This window comes from Chanodichthys erythropterus, chromosome 9 (assembly GCF_024489055.1).
Source record: "Chanodichthys erythropterus isolate Z2021 chromosome 9, ASM2448905v1, whole genome shotgun sequence".
NCBI lineage: Eukaryota > Metazoa > Chordata > Actinopteri > Cypriniformes > Xenocyprididae > Chanodichthys > Chanodichthys erythropterus.
The window spans coordinates 12,875,451-12,901,382 of record NC_090229.1 but is presented as its reverse complement, the minus strand read 5'-3'; the positions used below and the strand labels follow the sequence as shown (position 1 = coordinate 12,901,382).

The following is a 25,932-nucleotide window of genomic DNA, read 5'->3' as shown; positions in this document are numbered from 1 at the left end:
TGTTGGAGCAACATGCAATGAAAAAGTGTAATAATGAGAGTAATAATTGGCAACATTTTCATAATATCTAATAATTAATAGGAATATTGATATATAATTTCTTTCCCTATTCACTTTTTGTATCTCCTAAAATGTCTGATAAACATGATTTAAGTCCTGGTGTCCTCTACAGTGGACATGTATAAAAATCAATGCTTCGTATGTTTCGTAACAGAAATTCATATTTTGATTTGAAACCCCATAACATTTTCCTGAGATGTTGATTTATAACAAACAATTTGAAAATTAATCCGATTTAACTGATAATTAGGCCTACAAATATTATCATATTTCCATAAGAGTGGTGCTAGTTTTCATTTTCAGTCATATTTAAAGACCAAGAAGTTGTTGTTGTCATGGTGAAACCACTAAAATATTGATATATCTGCAAAGCCCTGAATGTGCTCCTTACAGGACATCCAGACTTAAAACTGTGACATGTATGATGTAAAATCACTAAAATATAATGTTCACTACAGATGACAAAAGTCTATTCCTGGGTCCCAGGAGGATATTTATCAGATTATTTATTCTAGGCTAGTGTACTATTGTTTATAATCTGTTTTGATCTGTGAGATAGAGAGTAACACTGCTGCCCCCTGCTGTCAGCAGACCGCACTCACACTTAAGGGGATGAATGGGTGGAGAGTGTTTGCTGACGTCCATTGTGAGCATCGCAGCATCCAACATTTATCCCAACAGCCGACTCCACCTCTCCAAAACGGAAAAAAACTATAATTTATTAGGACTAAATCAGAATCAAGCTCCGTTTGTTGTATTGGTTTTATTTATTGTGTGAAACAATGGAGTTGTACGGGAAGGTAAGTGTGAAACGGCGCTTTATAATGTTTGGTCGTAATGGAGAGCCACGCAAAAAGAGAAATAAATGGCTAATTTAGTCATACTATTAAAAAAAATAAAAAAAATAAATAAATGTTGTTTAAAGAGATTTGACCGCGAGCATAATACTGACAGGTCTTGAAAGGTTTAGGCTATTCAATTTTTGAAACGCAACATCAATGAAGAGAAAAACAATCAGCCGTAAAAGCTAATTTATTCACAGGAGCTGCTAATTCAAACATTCTTGGTTGTTTATATGAACGAAAATTGTCAATATGAGTCCTACTGCTGGTTATGCTCTCATTTACAGCTCAAAATTCTCTTTGTCTGTGGTCCACATCAATTATAGTATTTATTATGAGCATTAGGTGTTTGAAGACTAAAAGCCTTTAATATCCAGGGCTTGGCTGAAAAGAGACGGACCCCTTTAAAAACGCTCAGACTGGAATGAGACATACTGTAGGCTGCGTCTCAAAACCTAGTGAGCTGTCTACCTAGATAACATTGCGGGGTATCTTCGGCGCCTTCCGGCGTTTGCAACCGCATATTAAACCATTTAATCACATTTGTTTCCTAGCTAAGTGAGCACATATCATTTTATTCCTGGTCACATTTTGAACTAAAGTGTCAAAAGCTGTTTATTTGCTCAATAAGTAGACCCAATAGAAAGTAGTAAACAATAAAGTAACATAATTTAATATTTCAAGTAAATAAATGCATCTTTTTTTCACATTTTGACAATTTTCTTTAATATTACAGTACTTCAAAATCAGTTTTATGTTGTGAATCAATCAGTTTTTTTAATTAAAAGCAGACATTATCTTTGATCATCATCACATCTGGTCATGTCTCTGTTTGCACCAGCCATGCAAACATATAAAAATGAAATCAAGACAGTATGCATGTTCATTTATAATTGACAACTCTTGTGCAAAATAAATGTTTAAGCTAAACATTAAAGATGGGTTAAATTCAAAAGTTCTGTAGGATGTTCGCTAGATTTAAGACGCAGCCATGGACAGCTCCAGGTGCTGACTTTCACACAACTGAGTCTGAGTCTTTCTTTATTTATACTATCATATAACCATATAATATGACATATTATAATTATATTTTCAGATTTGACTATTTTAAGAGTACACACAGTGTTGTTAAGCTTGATCTATTAATAACTCTGTGTTCTTTGTGTTCTCACAGATGGCTGCTACACAAGACAACAAACAAAAGGAGAACTCTGATCAAAACTTTGATTACATGTTCAAGCTGTTGATCATCGGGAACAGCAGCGTTGGAAAAACATCTTTCCTCTTCCGCTACGCCGACGATACTTTCACATCTGCCTTTGTCAGTACAGTGGGCATCGATTTTAAGGTCAAAACTGTTTATAAGAACGACAAAAGGATCAAGCTTCAGATCTGGGTAATTTCTGCCTCATTTACGTCATAATGGCCAGGATTTAAAAACGAGATGGACTTGAACTCTTTTTTAACTGGGCATTAATGTAAACACATTGGAGCAATGTAAACATCACATGGGGTGATGATTAACACTGAGAACATAAGCCATTGTCACCTTATCTAGGCCTTTAAGTCAGCATGAGAAAAATGTTCTGTTCATCAGATCATGGCACGCTTTCCTATTTTAGTCTCGCAGTGAAAGCGCTGCTACTTTTAGAGGTGACAAAGCACCGTCTCAGACTCGAGCGCTCATTCATTCACACATTTGCTGTATTGACTCCATTTGTCTGTCCCAGACTCAACCAGTTCTTGTAAATTTGATGAGAATCTCGGTCAAAATACAGGTAGAGATGCGCCTCCTTTTAGACTAATTTACTACATATCATAATGCTGGTTTTGTTATATTTTAGGACACAGCCGGGCAGGAGAGATACAGGACCATCACCACAGCCTACTACAGAGGGGCCATGGGCTTCATCCTAATGTATGACATTACTAACGAGGAGTCTTTTGCTGCCGTACAGGACTGGTAAGTTGATGTAAAGTTTACATTATGACAGGCAGAGCTTTCATGAGCTTTCGGGATCACTGCTGTGTGGGTTTGCAGAGGTGATCCCGCAGTTTCTGTCTGCCTCATGTCTGTCGATCCTGGAGTCAAAATCTATAAATGAAAGTCAGGAAAATGAATTTTGAACTTAAACAGACCTCTTCTTATCTTTCCAGTGCTGTATACACTGTACAAAAAGTACAGAGAAAGTACACAAGCATGGGCTTTTATTTGATTTTTATTAGATTTTTAGTGTCTAGCCCAAAACGTGAGTTGTGTCCTCTAAATCTAATTTTACAAAGTCAAAAGCGAACTTTTTTTTAGGGACGCAATAAATCCATGATTTTATTGTTTCAAATTATATTTTAAATATAATTTTATTACAAATGAAATGCAAATTCTGTCATCATTTACTCACCCTAATGTCATTCCAGTGACTTTCATTCCTCTGTGGAACACTGAAGATACATTTTCCAAAAAAAGAAAAAAAGAAAAGAAATTTCAAGCTGGTAACACTTTACAACAGGATCTCATTTGTTAACATATGATATTGCATAAACTAACTATGAGCAATATATATTTTAAAGCATTTATTAACTTTTGTTAATTAATCATGTTAGTTCACAGTGCATTACCTAATGTTAAAGTCCCCTGTGGTAAAAAATCAAGTTTTTAATGTTGTTTATATATCTATATGTTGTTTTTAATATGTTTTAAGACAAACCATGTGCAAATTCATATGTCAACACCATTGCTGAGTATATTCTCTTTAAAAAAGCAGTGATCTAAAGACGGACTCAAACCCGTGGTTTGAAATCGCTGGTGTTTCTGAAGTCACAAACTACCTTGTAACCAATCACGTCAACAGCTTTAGCATATCATTAACTATGACCGATCTGAAGCAGGGAGTCTCACGAGAATGTTATCCCAGTATATTTTTCTGTTGATATGAAAAATCCGGTAGATTCAGCACTATATAACGGGTGTAAGATGTATATTACTATGTTATAATGAACTGACATTCTAAGTTGTTCAAGGATACTGATTTTTAGAAACAGCTGTCTGACTCGCGACATTTGTGTGACATTAGCAACACATTATTAGCAGCTGTTTGATAAATGTAGTCAAGCAAAACGCTAATCATATTAATTACCATTATGTGATACTGAGCTCGTGCGAGTGAGTGGAGGCGGGGCTAATTAGCATATTCATAGATTCACGGATAATAAATGAAGCAAAGGTGTAAAGTTACCTTTAAGCTATTTTAAGGCATAAAGAATTTTTTCACAGGAATTTTTTTTTTAAATATGTCATTTTGGTGATCAAAGATGAGTTTTAAGGAATAAAATTACTGACTACAGGGGGACTTTAATCTTAAAAGTGTATTAGTAGCCTAAATGTTGAGCGTAGCATTAAGATTAATAAGATTTTATTGATTCTTAGTTCATGTTAACTAATGTAGTTAATTAATGTTAACAAATGAAACTTTATTGTAAAGTGTTACCTTCATGTCTTCTGAAGCCATACAATAGAATCGTGTGACTACGGAGCCTCTAAAGTGACATGGTGATGGAAAAAATTTTGAGAAGGAAGGGAAAAAATATTTGAACGTAAAACATTTGCGAGAGAACACAAAAGCATTGACTCATTATTTTCCTCCAATCTCATTTCCCCCCCTCCACCACCATGTCCCTTTAGGGGCTCCATAGTACGATAAACATTTTACTCTTCATTTAAATTACACAGGAAATTTTTTTATCTTGTTAGGTTATTAAAATAAAAAAATACTTTTGTAAAATAAAAAAGATTTATGTCATGAAGTTCCCATTGATTCTCTGTGGCATGATGACATTCTCATACAATAAAACTGACAAAAGTTTTGGTACGAGTCTGGCACATCTTGTCCTAGAGGATGTTCCAGTGGCATTTGTACTGACGACAAGCTTGTCTGTTCGCTTTTGTCTCGTCTCGTGTCAGGGCGACCCAGATTAAGACATACTCTTGGGACAATGCCCAGGTGATCCTCGCAGGAAACAAATGCGACATGGATGAGGAGAGGATAGTGTCTGTGGACAGTGGGAGACTGCTAGCAGAACAGCTGGGTGAGTTTTTATATATATATATATATATAAAATGATATATCATTTGCTTACCATAAATCTCTCTTTCTCAAAAGGATTTGAGTTTTTTGAGACAAGCGCAAAGGACAACATCAATGTCAAGCAGACATTTGAACGTTTGGTGGACATCATTTGTGACAAGATGTCAGACACTCTTGAGGCCGACCCTGCCGTTACCACGGGAACGCCCACTACCAGACTGACCGACAACACGACGCCCCCGCAACAATCTGACTGTAGCTGCTAGTGTTCACCGTCCAGGCCGTTCGCTTTTGTGGCTCGAGCGCTGTTGCCAAGCTTCTGTATTCTGAGACAGAGAATAAGTTACTGAACCCCAAATCTTTGACCTGGCTTCAACTCCTAGTTTTTTGGTGTTACTGACATAGCAAACTAGCAAGATTGTGCCAAAAACAAGTGTCAAACCTGGTCCTTTCTTTATGCCATTATACCAGTACACAGGTCTTATTTCAGGGGTTGTTAGTGTACCTGTATCCCTTATACCGCAATATCTCTCGTATTAGTAATACGCAGTAATACGCAGAAATGAGTTGAACTTTAGATGCTCCACATCATTCCCATGTCTCTCAGGGGAATTATAAACTTCTGCAAATTTATAAATTCTATATACTTGTCTAACTTTTGTGTAACGTGAGAGGATGTTGTACTCGCATTTTGCTGATGAGTTGGTTGGATATGTTTGTGTGCAACTGTGTGTACGGATAATGATCGCAAAAGCTAAAAAGTATGAGAAAAAAATAAATAAATGTGGCCTTGAAATGATGTCTAGATCCAGTCTTTCACATGGTCCCGTCCAGAGAGCTGCTGTTGAATCAGTATTTATTTTTTAAATTCAAAATAATAAAATAATTAATAAATGTCAGTCTGAACCAGGGTTACTATAGTTTATTTATTTTTATATATTATATATATAAATAAATAAACTATTTTATATATATATATAAACTGTTTTATTATATATAAAACTTTTTTACCTCAGCTAGCTGCCAAGAATACATTTCTCATTTTCATTTATTTGAACATTATGTACTAAAATTACTACAACTAAAACTGAAATAGAAATTTTAAAAAACTATATCAACATATTTAAAAAAAAAAAAAAAAAAAAAAATCAAAATGACAAAAATACAACAAAATTAACAAAACTATATATATATAACCTATGATAGCATCTCAATGATACTAAAACAATACTGGTCAAAACAAAAAAAAAGACAAAAAAAAACACAACTTTAACTACAATTATAAAAAAAATATAACAATTATATGATAAATTACTAAAAATGTAACTAAAATTAAAATAAAACATGTATATAAGATAAAAACTAATATCTCAATGACAAATTACTAAAACTTTAAAATAAAAATTCAATTTAAATAAAACAATGTAAATATTTATATAAAACAAATAAAAACTAACAATATATCAATGATAAATTACTAATACTTTAAAATTAAAATAAAAACTATATTTATATAAAATATAATAAAAAATATCTCAATAATAAATTACTAAAACTTTACAATAAAAATAAAAATAAAAACGATATTTATATAAAATAATACAATAAAAACTATAATATTAGGATGAATTCATTTTTTCACCTCAATAGAAAAAAGTGTCTCAATCAACACTGAATTCTCAATGATACTAAAATACTACTGGTCCAAAAATCATGATTCCAAATCAAAAAATAAATAAATAAATAAATAAAGCTAGACAAAGCAACAGATTCTTAATTTAGTGGAGACAAGAGACATCATCATAGAGTCAACCCATGCTTTTATTTTGGTGCATATAAAAAACATTTTTATTGGATTTTACCAGTTTTCGTACGTAAATTTGATTTCTACAGTTCTATCCAATAGACTGCGATAAACAAGGAGTCCAATAAACAACTACACAGTCTTGTGAAACCTCCAGACAATTTTCTCATTCAATTCACATTGGAAAAAAAAAAAAAAAAGTTATCCCTAAATATGTCAAATTTTGTTTGTGTATTTCTCTCATGATTTAAAAAGAGACGAGAAGGACACACTAATTTCATCCATTTAGGGTCATAAACAATCTACAGTATATGTGTCAAAATGAGTCCCAAATTGAGCATTTAGAGTTTTTTTGTGAAGGATGCTCTAACCCCTTTCTGGATCTGGAAATCAAAATGCCCTGTTATCCCCCAACAGAAAGATGTTCTCTCATATTGCATGAAACGCCAATGTTTTTGAATGTTTCGATCAGATGAACACAGCATAGACTAAAATATGATGGACTTACAGTTGGTCGCAAATCCAAACCCACCACACTGGCCCGCTTTTACCCTGTCCAATGAGGTCTGACAACTTTTGTTTATTTTTTTTTCTTTCCTTGGAGCATTTATGCCACATAAACAGGAGGAACACAACAAACACATCTAGGTCAGTTTCCAGCCAGTAGTTTCTTTAGTGCAGCAAGAGGATAAAAACTAAAGAGCTATCTGATAAGGCACAACCCTCAGGCCACGGAACCACTTTCTTTAAAAAAGAAAAATAAACACAGTAATGACTATAATTTGGCTTTCCCCTTTCTCTACGCAATCTCTCTAGAGACACATATCAATGGGATCATTACATACTAAGAATAACAAACATTCTCTCAGTAAGAGTTCCATAATACAACACCATCACCAAAAGGGATGATATAATCATTTACAACAACATAAGAGCAACAATATGTACTGTACAGCACAATAAATACATGTATGTAAACAGAGAGAAATGAGAAACAATGTAGTGAATGAAGACAATTAAAAAAATATGAACTACTAATTTAAAAAAACAACAACATCATCATCTTGGCAACAGAATGAGTTTTAAATAAATCAATGAAAAAGGGGTACTTTCAAAAGGCTTCGATATCATACATAACACATTTGATTAGGTATATTTACTGCATATGTATAATTAAAACCATATATTTAAGAAAACTGACTGATAAGCCTGCCTTGCCGATGCTACAGTTTGATTAAAATGCTTTAATATGCTACAAGCACATCAAAAAGCATTAATAAATATTACTAGCATGATTAGAAACAAAAAGAAGAGGATGTTTGTACAGTAGGACACTTGACAGAGATGAGTAAAGCAGCAGTTAAAATCATTATCACTGGAAATGTTTGGCGATGTCGAAAATAAAATAAATACAATCAATAAAAAACAAAAATACAATGAACACACACACACACACACACATGAAAAAGTACAGTGCAACTAGATTCACTCTTACAATGAGGCTTTGCACTGAAGCCAGCTGATTGTCCTGTGATCATGTGACAACAGAAACCAGTAAATTGAGCTTCATCATTAATGTCAGTTGTTTTCTGTTTAACTGGCCAGAGACATGGCACCAAACAGCTGCAAAACATTTTTCGAGCAAGGCAATAATAATAATAATGATCATCATAATCATCATCCTGGAAATCAGTTCATACATAATAAATTATTATTATTATTATTATTAAATAATAATGCTATTATTAACAACAACAACAATAAGAATAATAATGAATATTATTATTATTAATATTAATGTTGTTGTTCTTATTAATAGCATTATTATTTAATTATAATAAATTCTTATGTATGAACTGATGCCCTGGAATATTATTATTATTATTTAATTACAATATAAAATCTTACTGTTCATGCATGAATTGGTCCCCAGGAATAATTTTACTCCACTATTAGCGTGTTTTTGTACATTTTTGGTAGGCACCAAAAACATTTAAGGCTTATTCAAGCTATTGTTTTACAACAAAATCATGAGATTTTGTTCTTGGAGGAATTCAAATTTTGAAGTTGAAATATCGCCATGCTGAGGAGACATGTTTTAAGTCATGTATTCATTTATAGGATTAGTTCACCCAAAAATTAAAATTCTGTCATCATTTATTCACCCTCAAGTTGTCGAAACCTGTATGAATTTCTTTGTTCTGCTGAACACAAAAGAAAATATTTGGAAGAATGTTTGTAACCAAGCAGATCTCGCCCCCCATTGTATTTTTCTTTCCTACTATGGTAGTCAATGGGGGCGAGATCTGCTTGGTTATAAAACATTCTTCCAAATATCTTCTTTTGTGTTCAGCAGAACAAAAAGATTCATACAGGTTTGGAACAACTTGAGGGGAGTAAATGATAAAATGATTCATTTTTGGGTGAACTATCCATTTAAATCAAGGTCAAAAAAAAAAAAAAAAAAATCACATTTTTACCACATTTGCATATTTACCCCTAAATATGGTCATTTAAATGAAAATGTGCATTTTCAGTGTGAAAATAATCTCACATATTTGTTTGTTTTTTCACTTTGGTACCATGTCATTCACTTCAAATAATCCTTGATACACAAACACAACAGACAACTAAATCCAGATCAATAACACATTCAAGGCATCAGGAAGACGTTAAGTTCAAAGCATGAAGTATTCACGCCTAAAGCGTTTGTCTGCTAAAATGCTTCGAATTGCAGGAAAAAATAGTGTATTGTTGGTGAAAAAACAGCTGCTTTCTAAGATAAATGTTTCTAAAATACTGCTTCAGTCAAAAAAAAAAAGAAGAAAAAAAAAAAAGGTACCTCAAAACCGGGAATAAAAGACAAGATTTTTAACCTTTCATTTGTTTGTATGACTGACAGGTGGAAAAGATATTCCTGAGTGTAACAATGGTTGAAACTCAAAAAAAGAGTGAGGAATGAAAAAGAAAAACATGTTAAAGGCGGACATTAAAAAGCACTTCTGAATGACATATGCAAAATAGACAATGAAAAAAAACTAGTATCTTAACCATAAATAAGTGTTTCTCATCTCTAATATAAAAAAAGTTCAGATGCCGTTTCATACTGTGTTATGTGTTGGCAGTGTCGTCGTCTTCCTCCTCCTCCTCCTCTAAAACACAGGGTTCTGATAATTCCCGTTCCTCCTCGTTTTCGTCCTCCTCGTCCTCCTGTCCGTCCCCCACCTGCTCGTCCAGGGGGATCTCTGTACATTCAGAGTCCTGTGTGCAAAGGGTTTTGGAGTCACTGCAGCTGTTTTCTTCCTCTTCCTCCTCCTCCTCCTCCTCCTCCTCCTCTTCTTCATCAGGAGGGCTGCCGCTGTCCTTCTCTGTGTCGGATTCTCCGTCCTCCTCCAGAGTCAGTTCAAACTGGAACTTCTCCTGGCCGGCGGCGCGTCTGCCCTCGCTGTTGGTGTCCAGTGCTGGAGAGGGGCTCTGGGGGATGGTGCTCTGGTACCACTCTCGGTTGTCCTCTAGCGTGTCCAGGATGTCCTGGGCGTCTGGATGCACGAGGTCGGCCCACGTCTCCCACAGTGGGTGCACGATGTAATCGATGAAGCCCACCTAGAAAAAAAGATTTAAATCATGTTTTTTTTTTTTAGATTAACATCTATTGTGATATTAGAAAGGATTTATAAAATAGCTGGCATATACACTACCAGTCATAAATTTGGGGTCAGTAAGATTTAGATTTTTAAGACATTAATACTTTTATTCAGCAAGGATAGATTAAATTGTTCAAAAGTGACAGCAAAGACATTTATAATGTTATAAAAGATTTCTATTTAAGATTTCTATTCTAAATAAATGCTGCACTTTTGAATTTTTTATTCATCAAAGGATCCTGTAAAAATGTATCAGAGTTTCCACAAAAATATTAAGCAGCACAACTTATTTCAATGTTGATAATAATAAAAAAAATATTTCTTGAGCAGTAAATCAGCATATTAGAATGATTTCTGAAGGATCATGTGACACTGAAGACTGTAGTAATGATGCTGAAAGTTCAGCTTTGCCATCACAGGAATAAATTTCATTTTAAAATAAATCCAAATAGTAAACAGTTATTTTAAATTGTAATAATATTAATAATAATAAATAGAAACACTACCCTGAGCTGCCTTACCTGTGACTTCTCGACTGAAGCGTTGTGCTTGTCGCACATGGGGCTGATCTCCATGCCGCGCTCCCGCTCTCTGTCCCCCTGGCTGAAGAACTCTTCCATGATGCGGTCCGTCCACTGCCTGTACAACTGCAGTGGCTTGGTGGGGTTACTGAGGTCTGCACAGTGCACCATGTTCTGCAAGACCTGAGATACAGACAAAATCTGTCAGTTATGCATGCATATAAATATTTACATTCATTTGCACAGTCATAAGTTTATTATCATAGTCAAACTCGGGTGTTGAATACTTCAAAGCAGAGGTTGTTAACCTTTATAGACACTCAACCAACCCATGGAGCCACATAAAAAAGCTGTACAGCGATGAAATATATTTTACTATATATTCTATTATGTACTATACTAGATATCTGCGTTAATGAGCAGTTGAACACGTGTACCTAATAAAGCTGTATATATATATATATATATATATATATATATATATATATATATATATATATATATATATATATATATACACAGAGTCAAATAAAAATTTATTCAGACACCTTGAACATTTCATTCATTAATACAGTTTATACACTATAGTTTAAAAAAAAAATGGAAATAAAATATGACAAGGTCTCGGAGTTAAAGTGTGTCAGAAACAATCTTAATTATGTCAGATAACACTTAAGCAAAACATGGTCAGGTCAAAGTGTTTGAATAATTTTTGGTTCAAAATCTTTATTAGTTTTACAGGTAGTCCACTGTATGAAGAATTTTTTGGGTATAATATGTCACAGTTTACTTTATTTTGCTATCCTCACTTACATAAATTAACTATAGTGTCCTGCATCCACTAGTAAAAATATATCAAAAATATAAAAAAAATGTCTGAATAATTTTTGGTTTGACTGTATATATATATATATATATATATATATATATATATATATATATATATATATATATATATATATATATATATATATATATATATATATATATATATAATATATATTATATATACAAACACACACACAACTCATCTGCCACTTTATTAAGTACACCTGTTCAACTGCTCGTTAACACAAATCTCGTGGCAGCAGCTCAATGCATTTAGGCATGTAGATGTGGCCAAGACAATCTGCTGAAGTTCAAACTGAGCATAAGGATGGAGAAAAAAGGTGATTAAAATGACTCTGTTGTGGCATGGTTGTTGGTGTCAGACAAGCTGGTCTGAGTATTTCAGAAACTCCTGATCTACTGGGATTTTCACGCACAACCATCTCTAGGGTTATAGTCTGAAAAAGACAAAATATCCAGTGATTTGCAGTTCTGTGGGTGAAAACGCCTTGTTGATGCCTGAGGTCAGAGGAGAATGACCGGATCAAGCTAATAGGAAAGACAACAGTAACTCAAATAATAACTTGTTACAACCGAGGTCTGCAGAAGAGCATCTCTGAACACACAACACGTCGAACCTTGAAGAGGATGGGCTACAGCAGCAGAAGACCACACTGGGTGCCACTCCTGTCAGCTAACAACAGGAAACTGAGGCTACACTTCACACAGGCAACAGAAGATTGGAAAAACTTTGCCTAGTCTGACGAGTCTCGATTTCTGCTGCAACATTCAGATGACAGGGTCAGAATTTGGCATAAACAACATGAAAGCATGGATCGATCCTGCCTAGTATCAATGGTTCCAGCTGGTGGAGGTGTAATGGTGTGGGGGATTTTCTTGGCACACTTTGGGCCCCTTAGGGCCCCTTACAAATCTGAGCATCGTTTTGTTGCTAACCATGCCCATCCCTTTATATCCACAGTGTATTCATCTTCTGATGGCTACTTCCAGCACCATGTCACAAAAGCTCAAATAATCTCAAACTGGTTTCTTGAACATGAAAAGGAGTTCCCTATACTCAACTGGACCTCCACAGACACCAGATCTCAATCCAACAGAACATCTTTGGGATGTGCTGGAACAGGAGATTCACATCATGGATGTGCAGCCGACAAATCTGCAGCAACTGTGTCATGCTATCATGTCAATATGGACCAAAATCTCTGAGGAATGTTTCCAGCACCTTGTACTAGTACCTAATAAAGTGGCCATTACAGTATTTAAAGGTGCTAAAGAGGATGTTTTGTTTTATACATTTTTGCAATATTACTTGAAACTGTCTTTACTAACTGATAAAAGACTATTAGGTGCACTGAAAGGAATAATATTAATATACATCATCTGTGCACGAGGTAGGGCCATAAAAACATCAGCCAATCGTTAAACGATTGGCCCTCTGGCTTGTCAATCACTGCCATGATGTTCCTTGTGAGAGACGAGCGCGGCTGCGCGCTCCAGTAACTTTCCACACTCCACAGGCGCCGCATGTTTTTGTCAGGAGTCAGGAGTAACAACTGCAGATTATGAGTTACCTGCGGTGAGTCCGACATAATGAATCCACTAACACGACACAGCTAATGCCGGTGGTAAACACTCATGTTCCAATACTCGTGCACAAGTTTTGGGAGGCGTTCCCTCGAAATGAGCTGTGAAAGAGGGGGGTTGTTCTTACGCATGCGCTCATTTCAAAAACTCACTAACAGTATTTGGTTTTTCAGTTGACGAAAAGATCCTCTTTAGCACCTTTAATTAAAAAAACAACACTACTTCATAACCTTTATTGAGATATCTACAATGCAATATGAGCATTAAGGACGAACCTGTATCCTGTCAGAGTAGTTGTCCAGCAGTAATACCCCTGAACTGGTCACCTTTTTGGTCTCCACCATGGTTTTCAGATCCGCCAACAAATTCATGTGCTTAGACATGTCTGTGGCCAGAACCTGCAAAAAAAAAAAAAGAAAAAAAAAAAAAGGATGGTCATCAATGGGTAATTTATTGGCCCTATTAATTAATTTACACTTATTTTCACTGTAAATTTAAATTTTAGTCCCATTTTACAAGTATCAGTGCAATTAAGCTCTGCAAAAACAGTCCTGTGTGATAAATGACTGCTAACTTATGATACATCATGACTCACAATGTCAATGACCATCTTGCGGAGTGACTGTCTCTGTTTCTTGGTCAGGTTCTGGAAGATGTCACAGTTCTCTTCCTGCAGCAGTTTAAAACCTACAGCCAGGTGATGATTCTCCAACACAGACGAATCATTATACATGAGGGCCAGCTCAGAGTCTGAGAGAAGAGGGAGAGTGAGGACGAGAGGGGGAAAAAAAAGAAAAAAGAGAGGAAGCACGATTAATTATATACTGTACTAACTGTTTGCCGTCAGCTCTTTCATTTGTATTTTTATGTGGACTGTCTATGAGTAGTAACATAAATTTTCAGTTTCACACAAAGCTTTTGGAGCTTTTTGGAGCTTGACCTTTCAGAACTGCGTAAACGTTCATCAAAATGTCTCACTTAATATTCCACGAATAAAAACAGTAGCATGAAGGTATGGAACAACCTGCATCCCTCTTCTTGTTTTCAAGTTCCTGTTGAGCTTTTGACAAGCACCACTTGCCCCTCCATTAGTCATTGAGGGGATTTCACCAGCTGTGTGGGTGGGACACGTGAGCTTTGTGAATCACAGACACATGTAGCCCACCTAACACATGCATCGATAGCATGTGAAAATCGTCCAATTGACCGTGTGCCGCACGTGACAACAGCTTAAACACATATTGATTCGTCTTTGAACGGGTCCACTACTTTGAACAATGTGATTAAGCTAAAAGTGGTTCTGACAGCTGTGAAAAACATCGCAAACACATGAATTGCAGGAAGAGTCTTTTGGAAGCAACGTGACATTCTTTAACGGATACAAATTTTTAAAAATGTTTTTGAAAGAAGTCTCTTATGCTCATTAAGGCTGCATTTATTTGACTTGAAATACGGTAAAAATAATGTGAAATATTTTAATTAAATATTTGATTGGTAGAGTTGACTTTGCCCAGTCCATTTAGACCATGTATAGCAACTTTTCATTTTAAAGTATAACAGTGGTCATTTACTGTACTGTCTTAATGTTATAGCAGCAAAAAAAAAAAGCTCATGTTGGTAGAGAGGTGGAGACTTACTAGTGTTAATGAGGAACTGGTTGGAGACGCCAGGATGGTCGACATCATGTATCGCACTGGCAAATATGGCAGCAAGAATTTCAAGGTCTGTAAACACAGCCTGAAAATAACAGACAGACAGAGTTTCTCAAATCGCACATCATTATCCACTTTCTTTACTACCCAACAATCAGAAGAAATGGCATTCTCGCAGCACTGCATACTAGGACAGCTGTATCGTACCTCAAGGGCAGGGGTTGATAGCAGGACGTGAGTGGACTGTGTGACATCAGCAGCGTGGATGTTGTTGTGATAGGCAACGTCAGCATGGTAATGGTCCTCTAAAGTCATCAGATAGGTGATAAACGTGTCGAGGGGAATTTTAAACGTCTTTAACAAGTCCCTCTCCTACAGTGGAAAGACGACCCACATGGTTTGTCCTTGTTAGCAGCAGCAACTTATAAAAAGACTCTGAAGCAAACATGACCTTGAGTGAGACAATATTGTAAAAAAGTACCTGGAATATTGTGTGCATCATAACCGTTAAAGGTCTGTTCCCAGAAAATTCTGACACTTTGAAGACATTAAGGCCCCATTTATTTACATCTTCAAGCTCCTGAAATGACAAAGTGAAACACATGCTGTTAGATGTCCAATATTGCAGTTTTCTGTAAATTTCTTATTTATAGTCTTTTAACTACATACATTACCATTCAAAAGCTTTGAATATTTTTAAAAGAAGTCTCTTATGCTCATGAAGACTGCATTTATTTGATCAAAAGTGCAGTAAAAACAGTCATATTGTGACATGTTATTGCAATTTAAAATAAATAAGATTTCCATTGTAATATATTTTAAAATGTAATTTATTCCTGTGATGGTAATGTTAAATTTCAGCATCATCACGCCAGTCTTCAGTGTCACATGATCCTCCAGAATTCATTCTAATATGCTGATTTGGTGCTCAAGTACATTATTTTCTTATTAATATTATCTTATTTCTTATTATCAATGTTGAAATGATTGTTTGATGAATACAAAATAACAGCATTTCTTCATTTATTTGAAATATTATTTTTTTTGTAACATAAATGGCTTTACTGTCACTTTTGGATCAATTTAATTCAAACATTAGAATTGTAGTGCATATTTCTTTTTAATTAAAATAATTTAATATTATTATATTAATATAATATTTTTTAAATCGAAACATTTAAATATATATATATATATATATATAAAATAAATTTTATATATATATATATATATATATATATATATATATATATATATATATATAAAAAGGATCTGCATACCTTGGCCAGCTCATCTTCTGTTTCAGTTTTGACCCCAAACCGGGGGATGTTACAGTTGGTAAGGCTGGAACTGTGCGTTAGTTTTTTTACGCCGCTAATCTGGGACATCGGCCTTTTCTTCTTCTCCTTGTCTTTTTGGGACTGGGGCGATGGCATTTCCACCTCGTGTTGCTTGTCTACAGAAACACATAAAGTGCTCAGAGAAGGTTCTAGAAATCAGAGGCACTCATGGGTAAAAGCACAGCATGTGTCATTACATCCACTGATTTGTAGTTTTGTAAATGAATGGTGAGCTATGGTCATTTAATGGTCTTACTTGTGGTGTGATTACTCAGCTACACGGCCATCAGACTACAGAGCTGCTGTTGGCCTACTTTTTTTTGCTCATAATCAGCACTTCGTTTGTCCTAGTTCTCTGAGTTACCCCCAAAAATTCACATAGCTGCCCTCCTTCAGTCAAAACGCTATTCCTCTTTAACTCCATTGTGCAATGCAATGCATGTTCCCACATTACATATATTCAGTGTACAACAATAATGTTAACATCCATATTTGATTTTTATTGTTTTTTTGTTTTTTTGTGGAACACTCACCTAAGAATGTACTGGAGATGAACTCAGATACCTGGTTACCAGATCGGCTCATCTCTGAGAGGTGAGTCAGTTCTCTGTTCAACATCCTCTTGAACTGTTGAGAGATAAACAAACAATGAAAATGATTTTTTTTGCCAATTACACCTATTTTATGTGAAAGAAAAAAAAAAAAAGAAAAAGAAAAATTGGACCAAAAAATCATTTCAATCAAAGTAAAAATGTCTTATAAGGATGTGTTGTGTAATATTTTTTTTGTGCTATTGTTCGAAACACCCCCTTTAACATGAATTGCTGAACAAGACACCATTTTACCTCTTTTTTATTTTTGAACATTAAATGGATTTTCACTTGTCAGCTGTGTCGCAATCAGTTGGCAGATATGCCACGATTTCAAGGCTGAGTCCTCCAAACAACCCAAAACATATGAATCCTCTCATCACATAGTTAAGAATGTCAGGTCAAAGCGACCTGCTGGGTCACAACAGATCAATGGCACATTTCTAACAAGATTTGCAAGAACAAACTGGAGATGGAAACTGAGATAAACCCAAACAACTAAAAAAGCCCAGCGACAGCATATGTTGTGCTGGTGCTTTTTATAGTAGTTTGGGTTTAAATAGCCTAGATGAAAATGGGGAAAGCAAAAACTAACAATGAGGTAAAGAATATACAAAAACGCCATTAACTAACAAACCAATTCATTTAAATACCTGTCTGTCATTATCTATGTTCTTTATGCAGCCTTTTTTCTTTGTGTAACCACATACTGAATGCCAATAATAAACAATAGCAGCCTGTCCAACACCATTCCATTATAAGAATACAGAATTTCATGATTAATTAACTCACCTTTATGTACCCCCAAGAAACTGACAGCAAATAATTTGCCTCAGGCATTTTGAACGAGTAAGTCCAGATAGCAGATGAGATTAGAAAACACTGGCTGATAGGGAAGATAAACACAAACTGCTCAGCCCACACGGTCTCAAAGCTCCATTTATTTTTAATCCACCTGAACTAACATTACGATATTATGCTAAACCCCATCCGAAAAGTCCAGAAATTCCAGGGCATTCCTCACGACGGCTGACTCCATTGTTAAGAAACCTGGCAAGATTCCATCTACGACAAAGGAGGGCGTGAAGAAGCCATGGCATTGTCTGATAGCATCTCTCTCTGCGTACGCTGCACACTCTTCAAACTAAATAGACTGCGCCTTGGAAGGAAAATATGCCCAGTTAACAGCTTCCAAATAAGGCTGTTTCTCACACAATCATTCAGGTGAGAGTCTCTGAGTGCAGCCCTGCCAATCAGGCAGCTCCTCTGGATTAGAATGAGCTCATGCTGCAGCCGATTGGCCGAGCTTGCATGTAAATCCTCTGGGAGTGCATCGCTCCCCGGGACCCCTCCTACTTCATCGTCTGGATGTCTGCAGCTCAGTTGGAGGATGTGTTCTTTGTATAAGAGCTGTGTAATACAGCAGATAGCTCCCCAAAAGGGCACACAGTCATTATGTGTTGTTTTTAATAATGCGTATTCACGTCATGTTCGACTACACGCATATGTGTGCGGACAGATGCGTGTGTATGTGTGGAGGGCTGAGCTAATCTTCATGACATGACGTGATGTTTGGAAGCGGACATTGTGTCAACTAGACTCATAAAATATTCAGTGAAGTTCATTCACATAAATCCACAGAGGGGAGTCAATGGAGACCATATGTGATATGAACAAGAACAAAATAAACTGATGACGCTGTTCTAGATTTGTCCTGGTAAATTGTTAATGAGCCCTTGAATAAAGCAAAAAGAGTGCCGGGAAATGTGCCATCTAATTCTCTTATTGACTTGTAACTGGATGGAAGAAAGGTTTCTGAGGGCTAAACAATAACTTTTTTCCCGCTGTCCCAGACTTTTTACTAGCCCTACCCTATGCCATGATCACAAAAATGATAGATTTTATTATATTTAATATAAACTTGTACATTAGATAATACACATATTAAATATAAAATAAAATACATTTTAAATTAATAAATAGATATATACAGGTGGAGCTGGGGAAGGTGAAGGTCTGCGCCATCTAGATTTTCATGACAGAACTTTGTGTATATGTATATATATATATATATATATATATATATATATATATATATATATATATATATATATATATATATATATATATATATATATTAGTGGTGGGCATAGACTATTTTTTTTAATCTAGATTAATCTCACTGTAATCTTGGAATTAATTTAGATTAATCTAGATTAAAATGGCTCATTTGAATTCTGCCGAAGACATTCAGAATATGTCTGCTACCCAAATAATGACTAAAAGTAATCCGCTATTTTGTACGACAAAGCAATCAGGAGTTAGAAGATTAACCTTGGTGGAGTTTAACTTGAAAAATTGTGTATATTGACATCTTTCCGCGTTTAAAATGACATTGATTCTCATGTTCATTCATGTTTATTTGATGCTATAAATGGACTCGTAGTAAGAGATGATCGGTTTACGAGCCTCTTGAGCTGAGGGGCTACAGCAATCTGTCACGACCAGAGTTTGACATTAACTATTTTGCTCATCAGCCACTGTGGCTAGTGGTTTTCCAAAGTTACTAGCCACTCAGCATTTTCACTGGTCACAATGTTGATGTTGGTAAACTACATTTTATATGATTAAAGTTGACTTTGTTATGCTTAAATTACTTTATTTTGAGTCATTTTACTTAATTTAGAAGATTTAAAACCTTTTCTAACTTTTAAATGCAGATTAACCACCCAAATCAAGACTACATTGTATATCAGATGGTATGTATAGGTGGGCAAGAGGTGGACAATATGAGTATGGGCTAAAATGAGATAAGTTATTTGTGTTAGGCTATATAAAAGAACAAAGAAGCAAATTACAAAAACAATAGTAAATTAAAAATAATCATTTTTTCAGATACAGTAGGTTTAAGATATAGCCTACATTCATTTAACATCTTTTGTTGTTTGATTAACATTAATGACCTATTTAATTGGGCAGCTGAATGCATGGACGTAACTGACGCATATTCAGTTATTACTCACCTGTTTACGTCCACTTAAGCCATAACCGACTGTATTCACGCGAGATACTCCACACCATGGACATTTTAGACATCTGTGTGCATGTGTATTTGACTATTCAGGCGCGAGGAGAACTGATCGCGCTCGCGACAGAGAGAGAGAGCGCTTTCTTCACTAACTGCATGTAAATAACGAATTGTGTGATTGGATTGTAATTTTGTGCAACGATGATCTTTGACGATCATTTGGCTGTAAACTGAAATTATATTCAACCGACCAAAGTGGCTAGTGGGAGTGGCTGTCTTACCCGCCAGCTGAAATCTACCCGCATTTGGCGGGTGTTAATGTCAAGCCCTGGTCACGACACATTAAAGAGCAACAAAACCTTTTTTTATCATTTGAATTTCTTAAAAAACTACACAGTTTTAAAGCTGGGACTTTGTTTAATATCATAAGTGACCTGCTCTGTCTTGTCTGTCGACGTGTTGTCAGTGTCCTCTTTGCTCCGTGATGCATTTATCACTGTGTGTGGCGTGACAGCACCACGGCTTGTCAGACAAAGCAACAATAACTAAGGGGGGCGGGTCTTTGCGAAGGGTCAATTCAGCTAGGTATACATCCGCGCTAAAATATCAAGGTGAAAGTCATCATAGCTTGCGTAGTATAGACCCAGCTCCCAACCCAACTTTGAGAATAGATTAACGGCGATATTTTTTTAAATTGCCCGATAAGAGTCTCACGTTAACGCAGCAAGTTAACGCCGATAACGGCCCACCACTAATATATATATATATATATATATATATATATATATATATATATATATATTTATTATCTATTTACCATTTTTTTTTAAATATATAGTTTTTAATTTGCAATAATATGTGACATTTTTACAGCTAATGTAGCTCCATGACAGCTATGAATATAATAAATGCTTTAAGTAAATAAATTCACAATATAACATAAATGGCCTAGTACTGCATTATTTGGCCACATGTACGATAACTGTATCACAGACTTCCAATGGCCTACTATCCACAAACCACACTGTGCCCTGAGAGCGAGTGACTAAAAATGTACCTGTAGGCCAAGTACATTTTTAGAAATGTCATTGAGGTATTGTACCAAAACCTGTGTCTTTAAACTGAGCTGGACAGAACTGGTGGCATAAGTACGTACTGCGCGGCAGCAAATAAAGAGCTGAGGCAGTAGAGCTGACAGAACATGGTCAGGGATTATTTCACACTTCTGGTCCCTGTGTACCACTAGTGGGATGCCGAGTAATTTGCAGCTTTACTGGAGCAGATGAGCCGACGGTAATAGGCTGTTGCGGGTCCGTGCGGACAGAGGTGACTGTGTTTCTATTGTTGGAACATCTAGAGGGTGTTAAAACACGTCTCCGAGCTAAAAATGGGAAGATATCACACAATTTGTAGCTGTGATTTCTTGAAAATGTGTTTTCTGGGACAGGCCTAAATAATGATTTGTTCCCGGATCCATCCCTCTAGTTTAATAATACACCTTGTAGATCAAAACAACATTCATTCAATGTTTCTTCTAAACTTTGACATCTATTAATTATGATATAATAGGTCAAAATAACAATCCTTATTCTAATATGAATTGCACATATACTACTGCAGCAGACTAAACTGAACAAAGCCATTAAGCTTTTTTTGATACTTCATAATATCCGTAACACTGTATACAGCTTTGAAAAACTGCTTTTTCTCAGATGCAAATCAGATGAGCAAACAATATAAAAATAAAACAAAATATTACTACATACCAGATCATATTGTATGTAAACCATACTTTTTTTTCAGTGACACTGTCCATCATCCACATCATCAGATCAAATGAAGTTCAAATTAATCAAAATGAACAGTAAAATGACTTGAAACACTACCTTGAAAACAACTGCGGTGTTCACCAGACTTATTGACTGATGGTTCAAAAGACTTACTCATAATAATATCTGAACTAACAAAAAATGTTGCATGAAATAAAAAAACAATTCAATAAAAAAAAAAAAAAATGTTAACAAAATGATTTTTACTGTATTATAAAAGCATTAGTTTGACTTTGATGTGACTTGGTTGCAGCAATATATAGTAAATATAATAGCATGTTAATATAAACATTAATAATAAAAAATAATATATATTATATAAATAGCATAAAACATAATATAAAAATGTAAAATAAAAATACCATTATAAAATGTTATTTAATAATAATGATAATAATGTTATAATTATAGTATAATACTATAATATTTTTTTATAATTAAATATTATAATAAAAATATTATTAAAATGATTGTTTGTTGACAGTGTAAGGTCACATGTGCATGTTAATGCATGCTAAAGTTTGAGCCTTAAAATCTCTCATATAAAATATGTATGTGGCCTAATTTGACAAAAGTGAACAAAAGTGTAGTTCTGCTTGAACCTTCCAGAGTAATCCCCATAGATAATATTTACATTTTAGAGTTATAAAACATAACTAAATTGGATTCTTATGGTGAAATAGATATTTTTCTGTAATTGAAATGGAAGACATATTCAAGCACCTGGACCAATATGAACATTCTGACTGCTAATAAATCATGAAAACAATGGCAGCTGGACACAACAACAACAAAAAGTTTTTTTCAAAACAGATTAGCAGTAGCTATTTCTGTTCTAAAACAGCACGAAAACAATGTTATTTATATCCGTCGGGTAGGATATAACACTTGCGTGGTGAATGTGAGGCAGTTTTATACGGGATACGCCACTATTGCTATTGAGCTAAAGCAACAAAGCAAACTGACAGGCCTTGTGCGTTTCCATGGATACTGGGTATTGAGGAGGGAAGGGGGGGGGTTCGTTCAAGTGAGACATATGAAAATGTGAGTATTTGACTCTTCTGTTACTCATGTCTGGTCACCTCTGTCAGACCTTTAGCCTGGTTGCGTAAGCAATATTAGAAGCATTTCGAATTTTGTCATTTTAAGAGATGCTGTTGCCGAGTGGACTGGACGAGATACACACTACAGGCTGATTAGCATGCTGTATGTGTACTAGGGCCTTGCTGGAGACTGTGGGCATGCTCAGTGCAGCCTGAATGACGATTCTGCTGCTGTTATTCCAAACAGTGAGCTGGTTAAAAGACACCAAATCATCAAAATCATCTTAATTTCGAAACAACTAAACACTTTAGTTGTTTATTGTATGATCTGATTGCAATTTTAGAATATTAATCATCTTCTGCTCACTTTGAACCAATGCACAACACTGACATCTCAGGCTACAATCACAGTATGATGGAGTGGCAAATGCAGTCAGGTGTGATGCATATTTATCTACTTGTGATCAGGTCTACTAGGACTCAACAAACAACAACAAACATTTGTGACAACATAAAGTCTTAAAATAGTAATTTGTTCTTGAGGCATTATAACACAATATAATATTGTGCACAAGTGCAAAACACTCAAAACATAAAGCTGTAAAATAAAACAAAACAAAATCAAAAATCAAAAATAAAACATAAAAATAAAAAAGTTATAAATTGTCAATACAAGTCCTAATTGTGATTGTGAGTGGAATATGAAAACCTGAGATATAAATAATTGCACTTCGTCAACTTGGTGAACCATCTTAGACAGTAAAAGAGAAGATAATGACACCAAGACTTTCTTACCTTGTTGGATGCCATCTCGCTGACCGAATGCCTGGTTTGTAGGGTCTCAAGCTGGTCGAGGCACCAGTCCAGCTCCTCCAGGGTCTCTGTGGCCAGCTTCTGGTAGGCCTCCTCTGGAGGAAGAGAAGGAGGCAAGGAGTCAGATCTCAGATGCTTTAGGTGTCTAGTTGAGGCTCCCAGCAGAGGGCCCAAACTGCTGTAGACCGCCATGTTGGGATATCCCGACAGAACGCATGGGTGATTCTTCATGCTTTGCTGAAGCCCTCCACAGTGAATGATGGGGCTCCAAATCGAGCCAAAAACAAGGTTTCCAAAAACAGCAGAGCCGTAATCCGAATGAGGCACCGTAACAACCAGGAGTGGGAGTCAGATCTCGTGAGAAGCAGAGAACACTATATCCCTTAAGAAAACATACAAAGGGGCCACACAAATCAACACTCTCACACCGCTTGCAAACAAAACGACAACACACGCTCGACTGCTATAGTCGAATCTATAGTCCTACATGTTCGAGAAGCCCCGAGTGAAACCTCTCATCTCGGGACAGAGAGAATGTCATTGCTGTGGGCAGGCCCATCTCTGCGTGACAGATGCCGGTCTACATCCAAGAAGAAGAGTAGCGTGCAGGAGCCCTTAGGAGCATGTGATCCGGCCCATAACAAAAGCATACAGGCATAGTGTCATAACAATAACACACATGTATACTCGCTCATACACGCATTACGAGCACAAACGCAAAGCATACAGAAGGCTGACGCCAATAGATGAGTGACTAGTCCCTGTCTCCAGTCCTCATGCTGGGCTGCCGCAAAAATGAACAAAGGTGATCGCATCTGCCTGCCCCCTTCTCTCAGAGCGGTGGATGCCCTGCACGAGCGCGGGGCAGCCGTGGAGCGTCGCTAGCCGAACGTGAGCCGAGCTTCCTCTTGAAACAGAAGCCTGAAGCCTGGCAGTGCTGCTGCATGCAGGAGAGAGAGGACTACATCTAAAACCCGGCATGAACTTTACAGGATTTAGAGCTGAGGAGCTTGGGTCCTTTACACCTGACACTTTGAGAAAGGCTGGTTGTGCTTTTGCTCTTAAAGAGGATGCTTTGTGATTTATGTTCACTGAAATTATGAAAATCTTTATTAGACTTTTTATGGTTTATGGAGTTTGTTGCATGTGCATTTCCAGAAGGTTAACTTAGGATGACCATATGAGGGCATAAAAATAAGTGAAACAAAATAACAAAACAGACGTCAGTGTAGCTATGCTAGACATGTTGCAAACAACTATGAAAACAAAACAAGACGGAATGCATGTGCCACATGTACACTGCTGTAACAAAGCATGCATTATCTTATTCATTGCCTGCCTGTGTGTCTCTCTCTCTCTCTTTCTGCATGTGCGGTGAAGTACACAGGGCTGGGGTGCCACTTTCTCTGAAAGAGACTGCACTGACGTCAATGACATTCTTCTCGTGCTTAGCGCGACATCATACACCAGCCCATGAGAGGGCACTGGCTCCATAGACAGGAGAGCTGTGGCGAAAAGCTGGACTGGAATCCTTCAATCTGGGTCACAGGCTCTCACTGCCTTGTCAGCCAGGAACTCCTCACCAAAACATCAGCATTCGCTAGTGTAAGAGTATTTGTTTGGATACACAAAAAATGACCTTAAAAAGATGTATCTGCAATGAAAGTCTCTTCTAATCTTGTTTAGTTAAGTTTTTATTCCCCCATTGTGAGCAGAATTTTTTGTGTTTATTTGTGAATTGCTACTCGGATGGCTTGAATAAAATTCTGTGATTTTCTGGAAAAAAGTGAATGCAAGTCGGTGCAAAACTTTGCAGTTTCTGGATTGTTCCTAACATTGCTATGAAGGTTTTAAGGTGTTTTTAGTGTTTTTAAGTACTTTGTGGAGCAGTTTTGAGGGGGTTCAGGGTGGTTTTAGTGTGCTGCTATGCATTTTTTAGGGCAGGGGTTATTGAAACAAGGCCATAAAATGGGGTCTGTAGAATTTCAAAGAAAAAAATTGGGGGGAAAGGGTTTTGGACCAATATGTATTGTTAAAGCTGCTAGATATTTCTTACACAGAATACAAAAAACAGCTTTAAAATATATAGCTGCCTTTATATTTTAGAAAACAGGTCCTCCACAGTTTGATTAATACCGTATTTTGATCCTTGGCATCAAAAAAGTTTGAAAAGGCCACTTCTCTATAATATTCTGGTCTCTAAATATAGCTACATTTCCACCAAAATTACCCAGAACAAATTGTCCCAGGA

General features: G+C 35.9%; 2 protein-coding genes across 11 annotated transcripts in view; one reads left to right on the top strand and one right to left on the bottom strand.

The window, feature by feature from the left end:
- Positions 1-727: 727 nt before the first annotated feature.
- On the top strand, positions 728-5,767 carry rab3c (RAB3C, member RAS oncogene family). Its single transcript, XM_067394627.1, has 5 exons — positions 728-860; positions 2,077-2,298; positions 2,747-2,865; positions 4,861-4,985; positions 5,060-5,767. The coding sequence occupies exons 1-5, from the start codon at positions 843-845 to the stop codon at positions 5,248-5,250; spliced, it is 675 nt and encodes a 224-aa protein (XP_067250728.1). The 5' UTR covers positions 728-842; the 3' UTR covers positions 5,251-5,767.
- Positions 5,768-9,187: 3,420 nt separating this feature from the next.
- Positions 9,188-25,932, bottom strand: part of pde4d (phosphodiesterase 4D, cAMP-specific) — a 133,031-nt gene continuing 116,286 nt past the window's right edge. For all 10 annotated transcript variants that reach the window (XM_067394616.1, XM_067394624.1, XM_067394625.1 and 7 more), the window contains 10 exons: positions 23,664-23,776; positions 16,912-17,005; positions 16,319-16,494; positions 15,520-15,618; positions 15,246-15,410; positions 15,024-15,123; positions 13,982-14,136; positions 13,662-13,784; positions 10,954-11,136; positions 9,188-10,391 (listed from right to left, as the gene is read on the bottom strand). In XM_067394616.1, the coding sequence (XP_067250717.1) occupies positions 9,900-10,391; positions 10,954-11,136; positions 13,662-13,784; positions 13,982-14,136; positions 15,024-15,123; positions 15,246-15,410; positions 15,520-15,618; positions 16,319-16,494; positions 16,912-17,005; positions 23,664-23,776 (1,700 nt within the window). In that variant the 3' untranslated portion in view covers positions 9,188-9,899. The remainder of the gene's footprint in view (positions 10,392-10,953; positions 11,137-13,661; positions 13,785-13,981; positions 14,137-15,023; positions 15,124-15,245; positions 15,411-15,519; positions 15,619-16,318; positions 16,495-16,911; positions 17,006-23,663; positions 23,777-25,932) is intronic.

Excerpts from the sequence above, each read along its gene's own strand:
- rab3c (XM_067394627.1), top strand. Across the intron at positions 2,299-2,746 it reads GGATCAAGCTTCAGATCTGG|GACACAGCCGGGCAGGAGAG; the intron begins GTAATTTCTGCC and ends GTTATATTTTAG. Across the intron at positions 2,866-4,860 it reads TTTGCTGCCGTACAGGACTG|GGCGACCCAGATTAAGACAT; the intron begins GTAAGTTGATGT and ends GTCTCGTGTCAG.